At 48.7% G+C, this 15,215-nt stretch overlaps 3 protein-coding genes across 3 annotated transcripts; 1 reads left to right on the forward strand and 2 right to left on the reverse strand.

Annotated features, from left to right (window-relative positions):
• The first annotated feature begins 3,040 nt into the window (after positions 1-3,040).
• Positions 3,041-5,948, forward strand: F4807DRAFT_265964 (uncharacterized protein). Its single transcript, XM_047994529.1, has 5 exons — positions 3,041-3,675; positions 3,753-3,902; positions 3,966-4,301; positions 4,372-5,406; positions 5,508-5,948. The coding sequence occupies exons 1-5, from the start codon at positions 3,661-3,663 to the stop codon at positions 5,526-5,528; spliced, it is 1,557 nt and encodes a 518-aa protein (XP_047857975.1). The 5' UTR covers positions 3,041-3,660; the 3' UTR covers positions 5,529-5,948.
• A 723-nt stretch (positions 5,949-6,671) lies between these two features.
• On the reverse strand, positions 6,672-9,414 carry F4807DRAFT_266028 (uncharacterized protein). Its single transcript, XM_047994531.1, has 8 exons — positions 8,923-9,414; positions 8,635-8,875; positions 8,487-8,582; positions 8,284-8,432; positions 7,732-8,231; positions 7,406-7,676; positions 7,162-7,234; positions 6,672-6,807 (listed from the first exon to the last, which is right to left on the reverse strand). The coding sequence occupies exons 1-8, from the start codon at positions 9,225-9,227 to the stop codon at positions 6,799-6,801; spliced, it is 1,644 nt and encodes a 547-aa protein (XP_047857976.1). The 5' UTR covers positions 9,228-9,414; the 3' UTR covers positions 6,672-6,798.
• Positions 9,415-12,878: 3,464 nt separating this feature from the next.
• On the reverse strand, positions 12,879-15,169 carry F4807DRAFT_411168 (uncharacterized protein). The gene is made up of 2 exons (XM_047996677.1): positions 14,823-15,169; positions 12,879-14,752 (listed from the first exon to the last, which is right to left on the reverse strand). The coding sequence occupies exons 1-2, from the start codon at positions 14,958-14,960 to the stop codon at positions 13,085-13,087; spliced, it is 1,806 nt and encodes a 601-aa protein (XP_047857977.1). The 5' UTR covers positions 14,961-15,169; the 3' UTR covers positions 12,879-13,084.
• Positions 15,170-15,215: the final 46 nt, after the last annotated feature.

Genomic DNA, 15,215 nt, shown 5'->3' on the forward strand with positions numbered 1-15,215 from the left:
GAGACTACGGGGTCTGGGGATTAAGGTAAAGTTAATAGGAAGTCTGGCTATCCCGCACTGCTTATTCCTTGCTTGATCTTGATCACAGCGAACGAAAGTCGTCAGCACTTTGATCCAAAGCGACGGATCTAGATCGTGAACTTAAGGCTCAGATAACCTTAGGACACGTACTCAGGTATGTATTTCATCTTTTACTTAAGTGTAAAATACACGTGTGCGCGGATTATGTTACATAGTTCGAATCTCTCAATACCGCGCCCTGTCGCAGCAGGGTCGAAGTCCCACTTAGTGGTGACCGGAAACACGTGGAATGAGACAAAGAGATCAGTTCAAACATACAGGAAAACGGAAACCCAGTTACGGTACCTGCCGGTGCACGTATGCTGCAGGGAATATGCAGTCACTTTAGCCCATCAGATATTACCCGCAGGCGAAGGATCAACAAGCGTTAAGCCCCGAATGACATGTCTCTAACTAAAGTAGGACGAGAAAACACCCAATACACACATTATCTTCAGTAGGGCTCAGTAAGGCTTAAAGGATCGATAAGGAATCTTTCTGGTTTCGATTTTCAAAACGTCAATGGCGAGAATCTCTCTCGGAGCCATGCTGAAGCTAGTTGAGGCTCTCCCGAGGATCTGATCCGCTAGCGAGGTTCGATCACAGATGCCGTGGGTCCAGGGGCTTGGAAGACGCGAACACTTCGAGGTTTGATGGTTATCAAACAAGCTCCCTGTCGCTTCTGCCGAGCTAGAAAAGTCTTTCCTTCATGCGCATGCGCGGGCGCACCGACTGCGCTTGCTTTAACGTGGACTCCCTGGTCAAATTGGGCGGGATCAGATCTGAAAAGCTATTGAATAGGGAAAACCGCCTCAAACGCATTGGGGAGAAGCGAGTTTCGTAACACACTACGATGCTAGTTCCAGATCTCGAGTACGTACTCGCAAGTGATGTTTGTCTCACACCAATCTCAAGTTCGGTACCTGATGTAAAGCCGTCCAAGGGTCGGGTAGCTGGGTACGCTATCACGATGAGATGGATTTTGGGAAGCATTGGAACGGACAATAAGAAGCATACATACTACGTACCTATGCACTGATGATTCGGGGATTTGACGAGGCATGTGGAAAGATCTGACGGGCATCAAGCAAGCAATCGGCAACGATTGCGAGGGCGCATTTGCTTATATCGCTAATTCCTACATAATCTTATCTCACGAACATGTCACATCGCATTACTGCGAGTGACGAATACCTAGTGCTGACGATACTAGCTAGAGGACTTGCCGGCGCGTAGATATAATCCTAAGAATCCTATTGGGGTAAAAGAGAGGAACGACGATAGGCACAAATTCTTCATTCCAGGATTAAGATGGGACGACGCATTGTCACATGAGCATTTAGACACCTCGAGGATCGAAAGAAGGTGTTGATTGGTCCTTGGGGAAAGTTCTCGAAGGCATCACAATAATTGCTACCTTGCCTTGATAGGTACCTGGATACTTCCCGACTTTATGAAGGGAATTATGCCTACTATGCCCATACTACATAGTACTACTAAGTGTACTTTACGATTCAGATTTTAGGCGCCCTTGGAAACGCTTGGAGTCGGACGCTGTGGGGCCGCTCTGAATTTCGTCAAACAGGCCAACCAATCATTCCCCCTTAAACCGCATTTTTCTGCATTTTGGAACACTTTCTGCATGAGGAGAGGCCAGCCCCCCTTGTTCCATGTTGCAACCCCAAGGGCCAAATGAGCCAAATGAGAACAATATCGACAATATCGACAACTATATTCACTGTATTACGGATGTTCACCACTCCACGAAGTAGTAATCACAAGTTCGAACATACCCAAGAATCAGGAAATTGAACATACGTTTCTTCCTTCTACCGTTACCTTCAATCATCTTAAACAAATGGAGAGTATATGGCCATATATGACCATCTATACCTAGCGTCTTAGGGGTCTTAGGGGTCTCCGTGATGATGGATTAGGAAAACGAATTGGCAATAGTCGGCCGAGGGGTTGAAGGAGGAATCAATTCTATGACCAAGTGGCCTGGTTGGCTTTGCGCCTAGGCAATACTGCTTCCTGGACTTCTCATCCGCCATCCTTCTGTTCTATAAACAACTTTACGACGCTTTGAAGTCGTACAATAATCTCGTATCGGCGTCTAGAATCCAGGCGGCCAAGATTGATGTATTATGCCGCGAAGGAGTTACCGCAGGGCGACTTTGCGCGCTTGTTCGAGGAAGGAGGCCGTTTTGCGGTAGGCCTTTCGTTGCCAACATGTTCTATGAGGCGATCCTACACTTTGACTTCAGTCATGATAGGTCGAACGACGGGTTGGATGACAGCTTTTCTGATCGCCAGCCTCCTTGTCCCTAACTACGTATTGTCAAAGGGAAGGAAGTAAAAGTAGAGGATGAATAGCTGGCGCTCAGTGCCCCTCCTCACCCAAGCCCAGGCCGTAGTCCAAGCCCAAGCCCTCGGCTGAGCGAACCCCTGCCCCTGTTTCTCCCTAAGTCGGTCTTAACCCTGGTTAGCATCATCGTCGTTTTGGCTGCCCGCAAAGAGGTACTCCGTATCCACTCCAGCTACATCACAATCGCAGAGCGGACGGGGTCAGAGTCACTGCGAATGGGAATGTATGGGAATGTACACGACGGTACGGGCATAGTAAGTACGTAGCTACCGTCCATACGTCGCCCATACATACTGCATGATTCCCAGAGAAGCCAGAGCGAAGTTCCGACTCTGATCTTTTCCCGTCCAATGCTTTTTACCTTGGCACCACAAGGCCCTCCGTCCCTCTTCGACCATTTACTGTCTTTTCCGCCTTCTGCCCACTCTTAGTTCTTCTGTACGCGCTGGCTTCGTTGTCGTTCATCCACTCATTAACTCCTCACCCGAGCTGCAAGTCCACCCTTCTCATCACCGACCTAATCCATTCCTTGCAGTTTCTTGCAGTGGGAAGAAAAGAAAAGAGAGAAGGATATTCCCAAAGCTGGCCCCGACTTTGATATACCTAAGTCTTACTTAATTTTCCTGGTCCTGTCGTTCTCCGATATATCCTAAAGGCCCACCCTGCTGGCTCGTGGCCGTTCGTGCATCCGTACCTACATATCTAACCCACCATCCACCCTTCTACCCCCCGACCTCGTTCTTTTTTGCACTTTGCCTGCCACAAAAGAGCTGCAAGTTTGTCGTGTCCCTGCACCAACAGACAACCCGCCCCCAAGGAACCCCAAGACGCCCGCCCAATCCTAAGCAAGACCGTTGGATCGTAGCTAGGCAAATACCACAGTGAATTCAATTGCGAAAAGGATCGAGCGTCAGCTGTCAATTAGTCGCAAAGCAAGGCGAGCCGCCCAAACTAGCCCGAGACTATTATTAGCAGAGCGATAGAGAGCAAGGGAAGCTTTCCAATATTAAGGCACAACCAAAAATTAGTAGCACGACGGTTTTTGAAACCAAAACACCAAAAGTCAAGTTTCAACAGTCGAGGTTGAGCTGGGGTTTTTAATCGAGAAAAGAAGAAGAGAGGATATTCGAAAATTCGACGGCATTAGAATCGCCGCAAGGAAACGGCCTTTCCCACCTTTGCTTTCTGGACAAAGCAATTGGTACTAATTAAAGGCCTATCCCGGCGACAAGATGTCTCTAAAGCAGGTAGGTTAAAGCTATGTCATGGGAGGGCGGTGGGCCCGGTCGAGGATATGGGATTGCAATGCTAACTTCCGCTCAAGGAAATAGAAACGTGGGTATCGGCCCTGAGCCGGTATGACAACAATGAGTTCGAGGAGGCGCTCAAAGAGTTCGACGGCATTTCGGATACGTCCAAGATCCTATTCAACATGGGTGTTATACATGCGACGCTAGGAGAGCACGAAAAAGCTGTAAGCTGATATATACTCTCAGACGATTGAGGTTTATGGGTTGCTAAACGGTTCTCTCTTTAGGTCGAATGCTACCAGAGGGCAATCCAACTAGATCAATACCTGGCTGTGGCCTATTTCCAGCAAGGAGTGTCGAATTTCTTACTAGGCGACTTCGAAGAGGCGCTAGCGAATTTCAACGACACCCTGCTATATCTCCGAGGCAACACGATGATCGATTATGCGCAGTTGGGTCTGCTTTTCAAGCTATACTCTTGCGAGGTCTTGTTCAACAGAGGTCTCTGCTATATCTATCTACAGCAAAAGGAGGCGGGTTTACAAGACTTGAATTATGCAGTGAAGGAGAAGGTGGTAGAGGATCACAATGTCATCGACGAGGCTATCAGGGAAGAGGCCGAGGTATGTTTTACTTGATTATATTCATTATAATCACCAATTCATGGAGCAAGCTTAAATTGACACTTGATAGGGCTACACCGTATTCTCCATCCCCGTCGGCGTCGTATACCGACCCAACGAAGCCAAGGTGCGAAATTTGAAGACCAAGGACTACCTAGGCAAGGCCCGCCTAGTCGCCGCCTCCGACAGGGCGAACGCATTCACAGGCTTCGCCGGATCCGAGATCAAGAACGCGGGGAGAGCCGCCGAGAAGGACGACCGTCCGACGGAGAACCTCTCGTTCGCGGCGACGAACCTGGTCAAGCCGGGCTTGCAGAGCAGGAGGCAGCAGTCGGAGCCGCCGGCAAGCCGCAACGCGTTCCCGCCGACGCCGCCGCCCGAGAACGACAAGCCAGCGTCGACGATGAGCCGGGGCGCGTCCGTCCGCAACGGGCCCAAGCCGATGCCGGCACGCCTCAATATCCCCGAGACGGGCAAGAGCAGCCGCTACGACAAGACCAGCTCGCCGCAGAGCGAGCGCAAGGCGCCCTCGCGCGCCATGTCCGAGGCCCGGTCACCGCCCCAGCGGTCCTACTCCAGGGCCGACGGGCCCCGCACCCGGCGCTCGAGGAACGAGGACGACGGGTACCCGGACGACGTGTACGATATGTACGGCAGCGGCAATGGAGGAGGAGGGGGAGGCAAATCGCAGAGCCGAAGGAACCAGGCAAGGTACATCGAGGAAGAGGAGGAGGCGAGCGACTACGACTCGTTCGACGAGGGCGACTTCGAGATGATCTCGAACCGGCGCCCGGGCACGTCGGTGGCGGGCGGGTCGTCGCGGGGCGGGTCGCGGCGCCCGGACATCCGCAAGGTGCGGATCAAGGTGCACGCCGAGGACGTGCGGTACGTGATGGTGCCGACGACGGTCGAGTTCCCGGACCTGGCGGACCGGATCCGCGATAAGTTCGGGCTGAGGCGCCGGTTCAAGCTCAAGGTCAAGGACGAGGATTCGCCTGGCTCGGCCGAGATGATTACGATGGGCGACCAGGATGATCTGGAGATGGTGATGATGAGTGTTAAGTCGCAGGCGAGGAAGCAGAGGCTGGATATGGGGAAATTGGAGGTGAGTTTTTATTCCCCCTTCTTTTCTTTTTATTGTCATCGAACACTCTATCTGCTATTTGCGATATATCTATGGCTTCACTTTGCTAACGAACAACACAGATATGGGTGCAAGAAATCTAGACGTTTTTTCTCTCCTTCGTGTGCGGCAATGACGATTACAACGATACCCAAAAACAATTGCGATCCGACTTCATACGACGTAATGAAGAAGTCTCTATTTGGCTTCACTCACCATTTACAATATACAATTCATTTGGTTTTAAACTACTCCCTATCTATCTACCTATTACCATTTATTACCTACTTTATTTTATTTTACCGTCTTCTTTTTTTTACATCCAATTCATATACATCATATTCTTTTTTTATTGAAAAGCCTAGTTTCTAAATAAATATCCTAAGATCTCGCGTAACGAGTGGGAATCCCGCGGGCTGATTTCAGGTTTTGTCTGCAATGCGTTATGAAACGAAAAGCGCGACAGTTTCAAGATCGACTCCCTATTTGCCACTCCCAACTCCCAATCCCAACCCCCATCTAACGGTGGCGGGCCGGGCGTAGAGACGGGGAGAGGGATTGGTCTTGACGACTAACTACCTATTGGTTCAGCCCGGCGCCAACTCTTTCATCAGACGTTTCCCGCGGCACGCGGCATTCTTGGGATTCCTTCGACCATACCTAGTACTTCGCGATCAATCAGATTTGTCCTAGGTCATTTTTTTTATTTCCTCTCATAATCAGCGTCATACAACAGCATATTATTATATCCCAGCTTAGAATCGGATAACCGGCGAATGGATTTCACGGGCCTTTCGGGTAGGGTGGAGGAGAGGAGTATTAGTGAATTTATTACATTCATCTTTTGCTTTTCTTGCCTTTTTTTGCGTCGTCGTTGTTGTTGTCGCTGTCTTGCGAATCTTGATGTTTCGAGGTATGAATGAGCTGAAGCTGAAGCTATCGGGTTATAGTAGGTAATGGGGTTTCGTCCTGTCGGAGAGAGCTGCTAGGCACTCGAGGAAGGTAGGGGAAAGGGGATGTTGTATTTTTCTCATATCATTATTCATTCTTCGCGACGGGTTGCATCGGAGTTCAGTTGGCTGGACAGAACTGAAAGAAGGAAACGAAACGAGAGCATTCATATGGCTTTGTAGATAGACAAAATGACCCGCCGCCGGCTAGCAATTCATCACAGCAACTTCACGCTAAATCCTTGCCATGACATCCTCTTCGTGATATATATCTGGCTGTTATCCAGTCACGACTTAACGATGTTCTCTGCCATTCTATTGCTTTTGAATTTCAATCGTTTTTATATACTTTTCGGGGCCTAGATTACACCATCCCCCTTCGAACAACTCATCGAAGTCTCGCGCACCCAGTAATGACAGTTTGCTAGCTTCCCTGCGTCGCCTCAGCCCGTCAGTTCTTCGTCGATGAGCTGCTATGCGAGGAGGAATGGCTACTTGAATGAGACGTAGAATGAGAAGTGGAATGGGAGGTTGAATGAGAAGTAGATTTCGACGTGGATTTCTTAGTGGTCGACTTCGATGTCGACGTCTTGGTTTCGTTCGGTTCGCTACTACTGCTACTACTGCTCCCCGTCTTAGCTGTTGTTGTGGTGGTGGTGGTTGTCGGGGGAGGTGTCACTGGAGTGGATGGCGGTGTGGTGGGAGATGATGGTGAAGACGCACTGGTGCTCGTAGGTGGTAGTGTAGTCACAGGAGGAGGGGATGAAGGTGGTGATGGGTCGCTTGCCTGGCATCCTGATCCAAACGCTGATTGGCAGCCTTCGCCACAGTAGTCAATTGTCGATCCGCACCAGCCGTTTCTACGATGGAATCGTGTTAGCAAAATTGTCTTCTTTTTGGAAAATAAGCGGTCGAATTTTCCATAGGTATTCATGTTTCATAAACACAGGATTTAGAAACCAATCCACACCATCCACAACACGACCCCGAGCAATTTGGGCAGAGGAATGGTAAGATGAGAGCTAACTGACACTGAACAGCAGTTTCCAAACTCCGAACCTTCACAGGTGATTCCGTCGCCACAGTTGCCGTCGACTGATACTTCTTGCGTGCTAGTAGGAGCAGGAGCCGTATTCGTGGTGGGCAGGGGATCATCCGGGATAGTAGTAGTTCCTGGACCGCTCGGGAGGGGGAGGTTCGTTGGGATCTGCGAGTCCGCAGACGAGCAGGTGCCGAATTCGGGACGGCAGTTCGAGCCGCAGTAGTCGATCGAGGCACCGCACCAGCTATTAAGAGAACAACCTAGCGGCCGGGATTATTAAGCTTACGGTCACGGAGATTGCTAGGATATACATACAGTTTCCGTACGTCGACCCGGCACAAGTCACCCCGTCGCCACATCTTCCGTCTTGGCTTACTTGCAAGGTGCTCGTCGGTTCGCTTGGGCGGGTGGACGTAGCCGTGGGCGTGAGGCAGCTGAAAGTTCCGGTTGGGGCGCGAATGGTGAAGTTATACTCCGGGACCGTTCCTGTGCCAGCGCGGTACCAGTTCTCAGGAGGATCACCTAAGCACTGTCCCACTGTAACCGACCTATAACCATGGCTAAATAAGGACTCGAGGATGTAATCCGTCAGGTTGTAGACAGTCTGGTAGTGGATGTCGTGCTCGATCTCGAGATAGCTATCTTCACACGGGTTAGATCCGTCTACCGCATCGTCCCAAATGTCTTTGCTAGTTTGGATCTCATTTGCGTCATCGTGCAGATATCCCTCAGTGTCGAGATCAAAGTAGACAGCGTGATATCCGAGGTTAGCCAGCTGTGTCTGGCAACCGGCAGGACAGATGGAATAGGGGGGTCTACGTTCAAGTTAACTCACGCCCCCTATTCAAAAAGGAGTTAAGCACGAACCGCATGTAAGTAGGGAAATAACCGAGGATGTCGTTTAAAGCAATCTCGTTCCATATCATTTGGTTTTTGAACTGAGCCGTGGTTAATTGGCTGTAGTTCTCGTGTGACCATGTGTGGCTCGCGATTTGATGGCCCTCGGCAGCCATTCGCTATTGTTGTCCGGTAAGTATATCCTTTTTAACCCTTCAGATGGAACGACATACCTGAATGACGGTAGCCCAAGGGTAATCCGGGTCATTAATTTGCCCCTTTCCTAGGTTGTTGCCAGTAATGAAAAACGTAGCTTTTGCCTCATATTTCTTTATTCATGTTAGCTCAGCGCTTGAAGCCCGTGGAAGTTGCATGACATACGGCAAGTTTGTCGAGAAGGTCGTTAGTATAATCCCATGGGCCATCATCAAATGTGACGGCAATATCACCATTATTTACACAGTCGTAAATACCCACGCCGCCATATTGTACTTTGCCAACTTTTGAGCGGGGGATTGTCGACGTGTCTGCGCCAGAAGGCTGTATGTTGCCATCGCATGCTGGCCCGTAGTTGATTTGACAGTCAGGGGAAGTACAGTAGTCTTCTCCTTGCCCGCAGTAGCTTTGTGGCGTCAGTACATTCAACGGATGTCCGAGATGGGGACTAACCCTTCGGCCGAGCAGCAATAACCCTCCGCACATTCTCCACGATTCGCGCCACATCTACTAGCACCTCTCTGACGTTTATCAAGACCGTTTCGTCCTTGACGTTCCTCTTCTTCCGGGCCTTCAACTGTTGCCCTTGCCTGTGAAGATTGCTGCTGCGTTTCCCACCTCCTTCTACCTCTAAGTTCTGACAAGAATCTTCGAGCCCCTGCAAGCTTTGGGACGCCATGAGGGAGATCATCTGAACCTGCATGGGCAGCTGCCTGACTGGCACAAGCTGCCGCAATCACGGCGTTCCACCAGCGCATTGTGATAAGATACGATATGACTCCGTATATAAAGCGAATGTCAAGGCTGAGCACAACGAATTCTCAGGCCGTGGGAGTTCCTAGCTCAAGACAAGGCGAAGTGGATGTCTCGATAGATCTTCAGCCAAGAGATCGAACAGCGAGGACACGTTCTTTAATAATTGAGGCCACGCGTACGCGAATACCGCGAAGGCGTGATGCCACAGAAAAAGCTCTATTAAAATGCACATAGTTCCCGGATCGGAGCGTTGACAGCCCATTTGAGGAACACTCAATATATATCCGGATGCTACCTTGGCGGCAGACTACCTGCGCTTAGGAGCCACTCATGGAAGTGGTATTGCAGATATCCGCTTAGATTTGCGTCTGCAGTCGTCATGGCGTCTTCGAAAAGGCTGGACTGGCCATATGTGGTCTCATATGCACGAACAGCAACACGAGGTTGGAAAAACTCGGCCAGCATATAATATTGACGGTCAGACCTAAAGAGGTCTTTACGAGAGGAAACATTGCATCAATTCCCATGTTCAATTTTCTCGGAATAGTCTGTTTCCATTTTCTGGACCATGGATTAGGAAGTTCTCTGGATTCTAGACAACTGGTCCAGTGCTCAGCACAAAACATCGCCAACCTCCGTTGAGGCCCTCAAGTACCTAAAACCACGTTTTCCCCATGGTGAAGGTATGTACTCACCAAGGGGTTACTCTATTGAAGGCCTGATCTTCGTGATCGACTACTTGCTAGTTCGGTGGAATTTAGAATGACTCGTCATCTTTCCTTAGATTGTCGGCAAAGAGAGGGTTGTGTATATTAAGATGGCGACGGCGACGGTATTAGAGATCAAGGTGACAGTGCAGCAGGATGTTTGTGGGGTTAGAGACGCGTCCCTGGGAAGAAAATGACAATTCCTTCGGTCCGCCAAGCCTTCGCCTCATCGTCCAGCCCTTCATCCATTCCTCGGTTGAAGTGACGGGGGCCGGATTGGAGACGGCTATATTATATTAATCTGATAATATCCTAAAAGCAACATACCATCTCCTCTGCATTGCATAACATATGTTCCAGAGCTAGATAACCCTCCAATGGCTTGGTTACGACCAGCCGCAAATTTTCAACAGGCTCGTTTGCATTAGAAGGAGAAATGGGAACAATTATATTAATCGGAATGGATTGTTACCTTGTCCTTTCTCTCAAAGCCCTCTCTAGATTCCCACGCTTTGACGTGCTCGGCCCACAGCCGGAATCGCGCGACTCGGATACCGGCCAGCAGGTAGATCGTTCAGAAGGATGACGAGTCTCGGTAGGCTCGCTCCGCATCAATCATGGATAGAACATGATGGTATTCCCTCAAGGTATCTATTATCAGCCTGTTACCTAGAGGAGGAACGTGCCATCATCTTTCCCAAATTATGTCCTAGTAGTAGTACAAGTCAAGAATTCAGTGAATAAAATTTTGATTTTAAACACCATTCAGGCATAGGCATCAACTCAATACTCACATGGCCTTATTTAACCCATTAATCAGATACTACTGTAAATATCTGTATATTATTACGCCTAATAGTCAACAAAGTTCTATTTACTATCGTGGGCTCTCCTAATCAGATAATCCTTCTAACCCCTTATGAAAAGGGGGTCCTCCCACATCACGGTCTACACCATAATTACAACACAAATACGAGCAATACTAGAGCTTGCCACTAACTTATGGACATAACTCCAGGAATGAAAACTAGAAATCTTGTCTTGTCTGAGTTTTTCAAAATACCACGGGTATGTCGCTTTGGATTTGCCGGAATTAGTACAATTGAATGAGGGCCCCCTGAGGTTATAACCATCAAGAACACGCACTCAGTACATCAATAGCAGCCGCAGTTTCGAGCTTAATTGATCCTACGTCAAGGATTACATGTTATTCAGAAGAATCTAACACCATAAGCGCAGATGAGCTTTCATGAAACCATTTCGACCAACTTAACATAAACTATGAAGCCAAATAGGGAAAATAACGTTAATACACAGTTTCCCGTACGTACCAGCTGACATGTCTGTTCCAGTTGGTGTATTAAGAAATAGGATCATGACTTATTTGCCAGAAGCTTCAGGGAGGTTATAAATACTGTATATCTACCTCCTTAGGTAGGTACTTACGTAGGCACTTATGTAGGCGTCATGAATCGAAGTGAATATACTCTTACGTACCTGATTTTATTTGGAGTTATACAGGTAGGAATTTGACTCGCTATCAAGCAAACACTCACCCATGTATTCTCTCTATTTATGTCTGCCTGGGTAGCTACCTGGGCATGTTTACCATCACATATCAAAACACCAGATTACCAGATACCATAACTGCGCACTACTTATTCCTTGATCACAAGTGTCTTATCTGTGTTGTTATTTAGTGCTATAATAAGAACGTTAGAGACATCTTACCCAGATGAAAGTAGTATATATATCACCATAATGACAAGGTATTCTACCAATTTCTTTACACCTTCGAAATTGAACTGCAAACAAGATTGCGGAGACTGGCTATTCACCTATTCAATGGATATATCTTACAAGGTCACTATCTGGTCCTAGGGGTAGCCTTCACAAATACTAGGTCTATCCGTCTGCCCGACGCATGAGTTCTTGAGCGACGTGGGATCACAACCCGTTAAGGGTCTTGTACTAAGCGGCATTGGGCTACACGACTTCTGACAGAAAAGAAGGTTCCGACACCAACGTTTAGAGGTGATAATCGGAGTCAAACTAGTTGAATTACGAATATTACGACACTCTTATGATGGATGGATTCCCGCCTGGCGTCCAAGAGAACAATGTATCTCCCTGAAACAATTCGAGAGTACCAGCCGGTGACCGGGCTACAGCCATAACAAGACAATAGATACTATCCGGCTGGGAAATCCCGAAGGAAACAATCCTTAACAGAAACCGAAAGATCACGTCGGATTTCTTGAAAGGGGTGTGGAATGGGCTAGGTAGGTAGGTAACCCTTATAAAAACCATAAAGGAGATGAATATGGAGACGCCGCAAAAATAAACCGTGGCTTGACTGGCCATTTAGTGGAAATAAACCACCGGGAAACGCAAATTCAAGCGCCATTCGAGAGCAAACGAAGTGTCCCCTAAAACCAGGACCAGAAAATTATTGACTAATCAACATCACATGGAGCTGTGATCATCATTATTAAAAGAGAAGTATTTGGATGGCCCATCATCCTGTAACTTACATTTACAAGCTTGCTCCTCCAAGAAGCTTGAAGCACTATGTTTCGTCACGAAGAAAAGCCAGCATCCGCAGTAGGGTTACTAGATGTATCCGACTGGAAACATGAAGTAGAGCTTATGTTCGCTTACAAGAAACTGAGTTGGACAAGGGCGGTAAAGGGGTCGATAAACAAGTTCTCTTGATGGGCTGAGATGCCGATTACGACCAGGACGATATTACATCCCCAGCAGCGTTATGTTTCTGGGACATGTCTTGTCAGTACCATATGCCCATCCGTTCTATAGTTCTATATTTCAAATAGCGCCAGCTGTCCACCGATTTTACTGGAAACGAAAACGGAAATAGCGGTGGAAGTGACAATGGCAAAGTGATCTTCGGCCAGAATTCAAGGGCCTTGTTCGACTTCCAGTCGCCTTCCCGAGGCCGTCTCATAATTCCGCACACCGATGCCGAGACATACCACAACACGCAGCTGAACGTGATTAATTTCGTATTCATAGATAGCTAGGCATATTTTATACAGAGCACATCATACAGACTGCGTCCTTCGTGATATGATCATCTAAGAGGCGTACAGAGCCTCGTTCCTCTCTCTTCGTATACACATGACATAAATTCCTTACAAGGCCTCACCGACTATGTTCCCAATAGCCCCGCCGATCTCGCCGAACAGTACACCTTTGAAGATAGACTCTCCCATATCTTCGACCCAATGGCCCGTCTTTTTGAGTCGTAGCTTCCAGACGTCCTGTTCCTTGGGATCCAAGCTCTCCCACGCTACGGTGGGACCGTGAGTCTCTTCGTCTTCTTCGCTGTGAACACCGACGTGAAGAGGCGGAAGCCCGTGGGCATCGGTCTCTCCATTTTCAATATGTCGAATCACAATAGGTTGACCATGTTCACCCTGGGCATTTGATAAGAGGTCCTTGATGTTCTTGTCATTAGTTTCAGAAACCTTTCGCAACGGCGTTGTCCATGAAGTAGGAAGATACGGCCTGACCCCGAGTACGGGCTGGCCGATATTTTTTGCTTCGAGGAACGTCTGCCCGATTATGGCGAGGATGAGTATCACTATTGTGACAAGAGTGATGACAGTCAGGGGTGATTCGCTTTGAGATTTTAATGCGACGACGTAGCGCGACGGCTTAGGGGGTCCTCCTTTCCTTTCTGAGATAGATTTGTCAACGTGCTTCTTGAGTGGTATGCTATGTACAACAGTTGTGAAGCCAACACCTACGGTGGCCAGCTTAACTGTAAGTTCCGCGGTAGACTTTGATGATTTTGGTGGCGTGAAAGGCGAAAACGTAATACCAGTTATATTCGAAGGGTGAGCACCTTTGAGCACATGGAAAGGCGCGAGATCCGCTAGGAGGTCGACGCTGGCTGCGGATTTATGTTCCAAGGTGAATAGCGATATCGATGCATCGTTCCCGGCGACAGCGACAACGAATTGGGTTTCGCCTTGCTTTTCCGACGGGGAGGAAGCCGGCGATAAATTTCTCACAGCGAGGCCGGTTGCCTTGGAGACACCCTTCGGCAATCTGGCCTTAATCGCAAGGCGCGCATTCTCCTGCTCTTTGGCGGGGAGGCGAAAGCCGTGCAGGGCGACCCCATTGGAATTGGGCCTATTGACGACGGTTATGAGAAAACCGGGCGTCAGGTAGCGCAATGATTTGAACGATGCCTTAGCTGTGGCACCTTCATCTGGGGTAATTGTGTATACACATTTCGGGTCCGAGATTTCGGTCTTGGATACTTCGACAGTGAATATCTCGTGATCGTCGCAGTATGCTAACTGGTATGTGTCGGGACCAGTCTGAACGACGTCCAGGTCCATTGCTTCCTTAGGTATGTCCAGCCTGCCCCGTGATTTCCACCGCCCGCCTCCTGCACATGGTACATCGAAGAGCGCAATTTCGGATTCCTTAGAGAGGCCAGTCGCGATAGCGCCCAGTTGTGCAAGATTTTCGTACGGGTGGGACAGACGGAGGAGTCGCTGGTAGGCGCTTGCGTCCTTATGCAAGAACAGCGCATCTCGCGCGACCTCGGAGACCCTTACACCGCTAGTCTTGGCCGACTTAGCGGGTTGGCTGATGCCGTAAACGCGAAAATGTTCATTCTTTCCCTTTTTAATATCTTCCGGGCTAGAATTGACGCCGGCGAACACGGTAAGGTTTCTATCTTTTCGAGGGCCGGTGGCAAGGGTCGTGACGTTGTCTTCGTTCGGACTTAGTTCCAGTTCGGCAACCTCTGATAACTCCTCTGGGTTGGAGGTGTCAAGAACCGTCTGCGAAGCTACTCGGTTAACTCATCATCATCATCATCCTATTGAGAAAGTAACAACAGATATTCCATACAATTTTATTCCCCACACCATTCCGTCCCGGGCCACCTCCTCCGGCGACAATAAGTTGATTGGGATCTGTCGGATCGAAGGCGCACGAATAGAGAGGGTAGGAGAGGGTGATCTTCGCAGTAGGGATACGGTTCGTCATTGTCGCAATTAGGTTTGGTTGATTTGGTAGGTGTGAAGACAGCTTCGATTAGCTTCGTAAAAGGAACGACATGTTCAAATTGACATTTTGATAAGAATCGCAAGATTCCAAAGTTGTTGTTCTGTTGACTTTGACTTTGGCTTTGGCTTTGATGACGAAAGTAGTATTCCCTTAGTTCAAGGCATGGCAAGGCCACACTTGCATCTTCTCGTCGGGGTTTCGGGGGTAAGAGCTGCCCTGAAATTTTGGGGTTAC

Source organism: Annulohypoxylon truncatum, assembly GCF_022578515.1.
Source record: "Annulohypoxylon truncatum strain CBS 140777 unplaced genomic scaffold F4807scaffold_4, whole genome shotgun sequence".
NCBI lineage: Eukaryota > Fungi > Ascomycota > Sordariomycetes > Xylariales > Hypoxylaceae > Annulohypoxylon > Annulohypoxylon truncatum.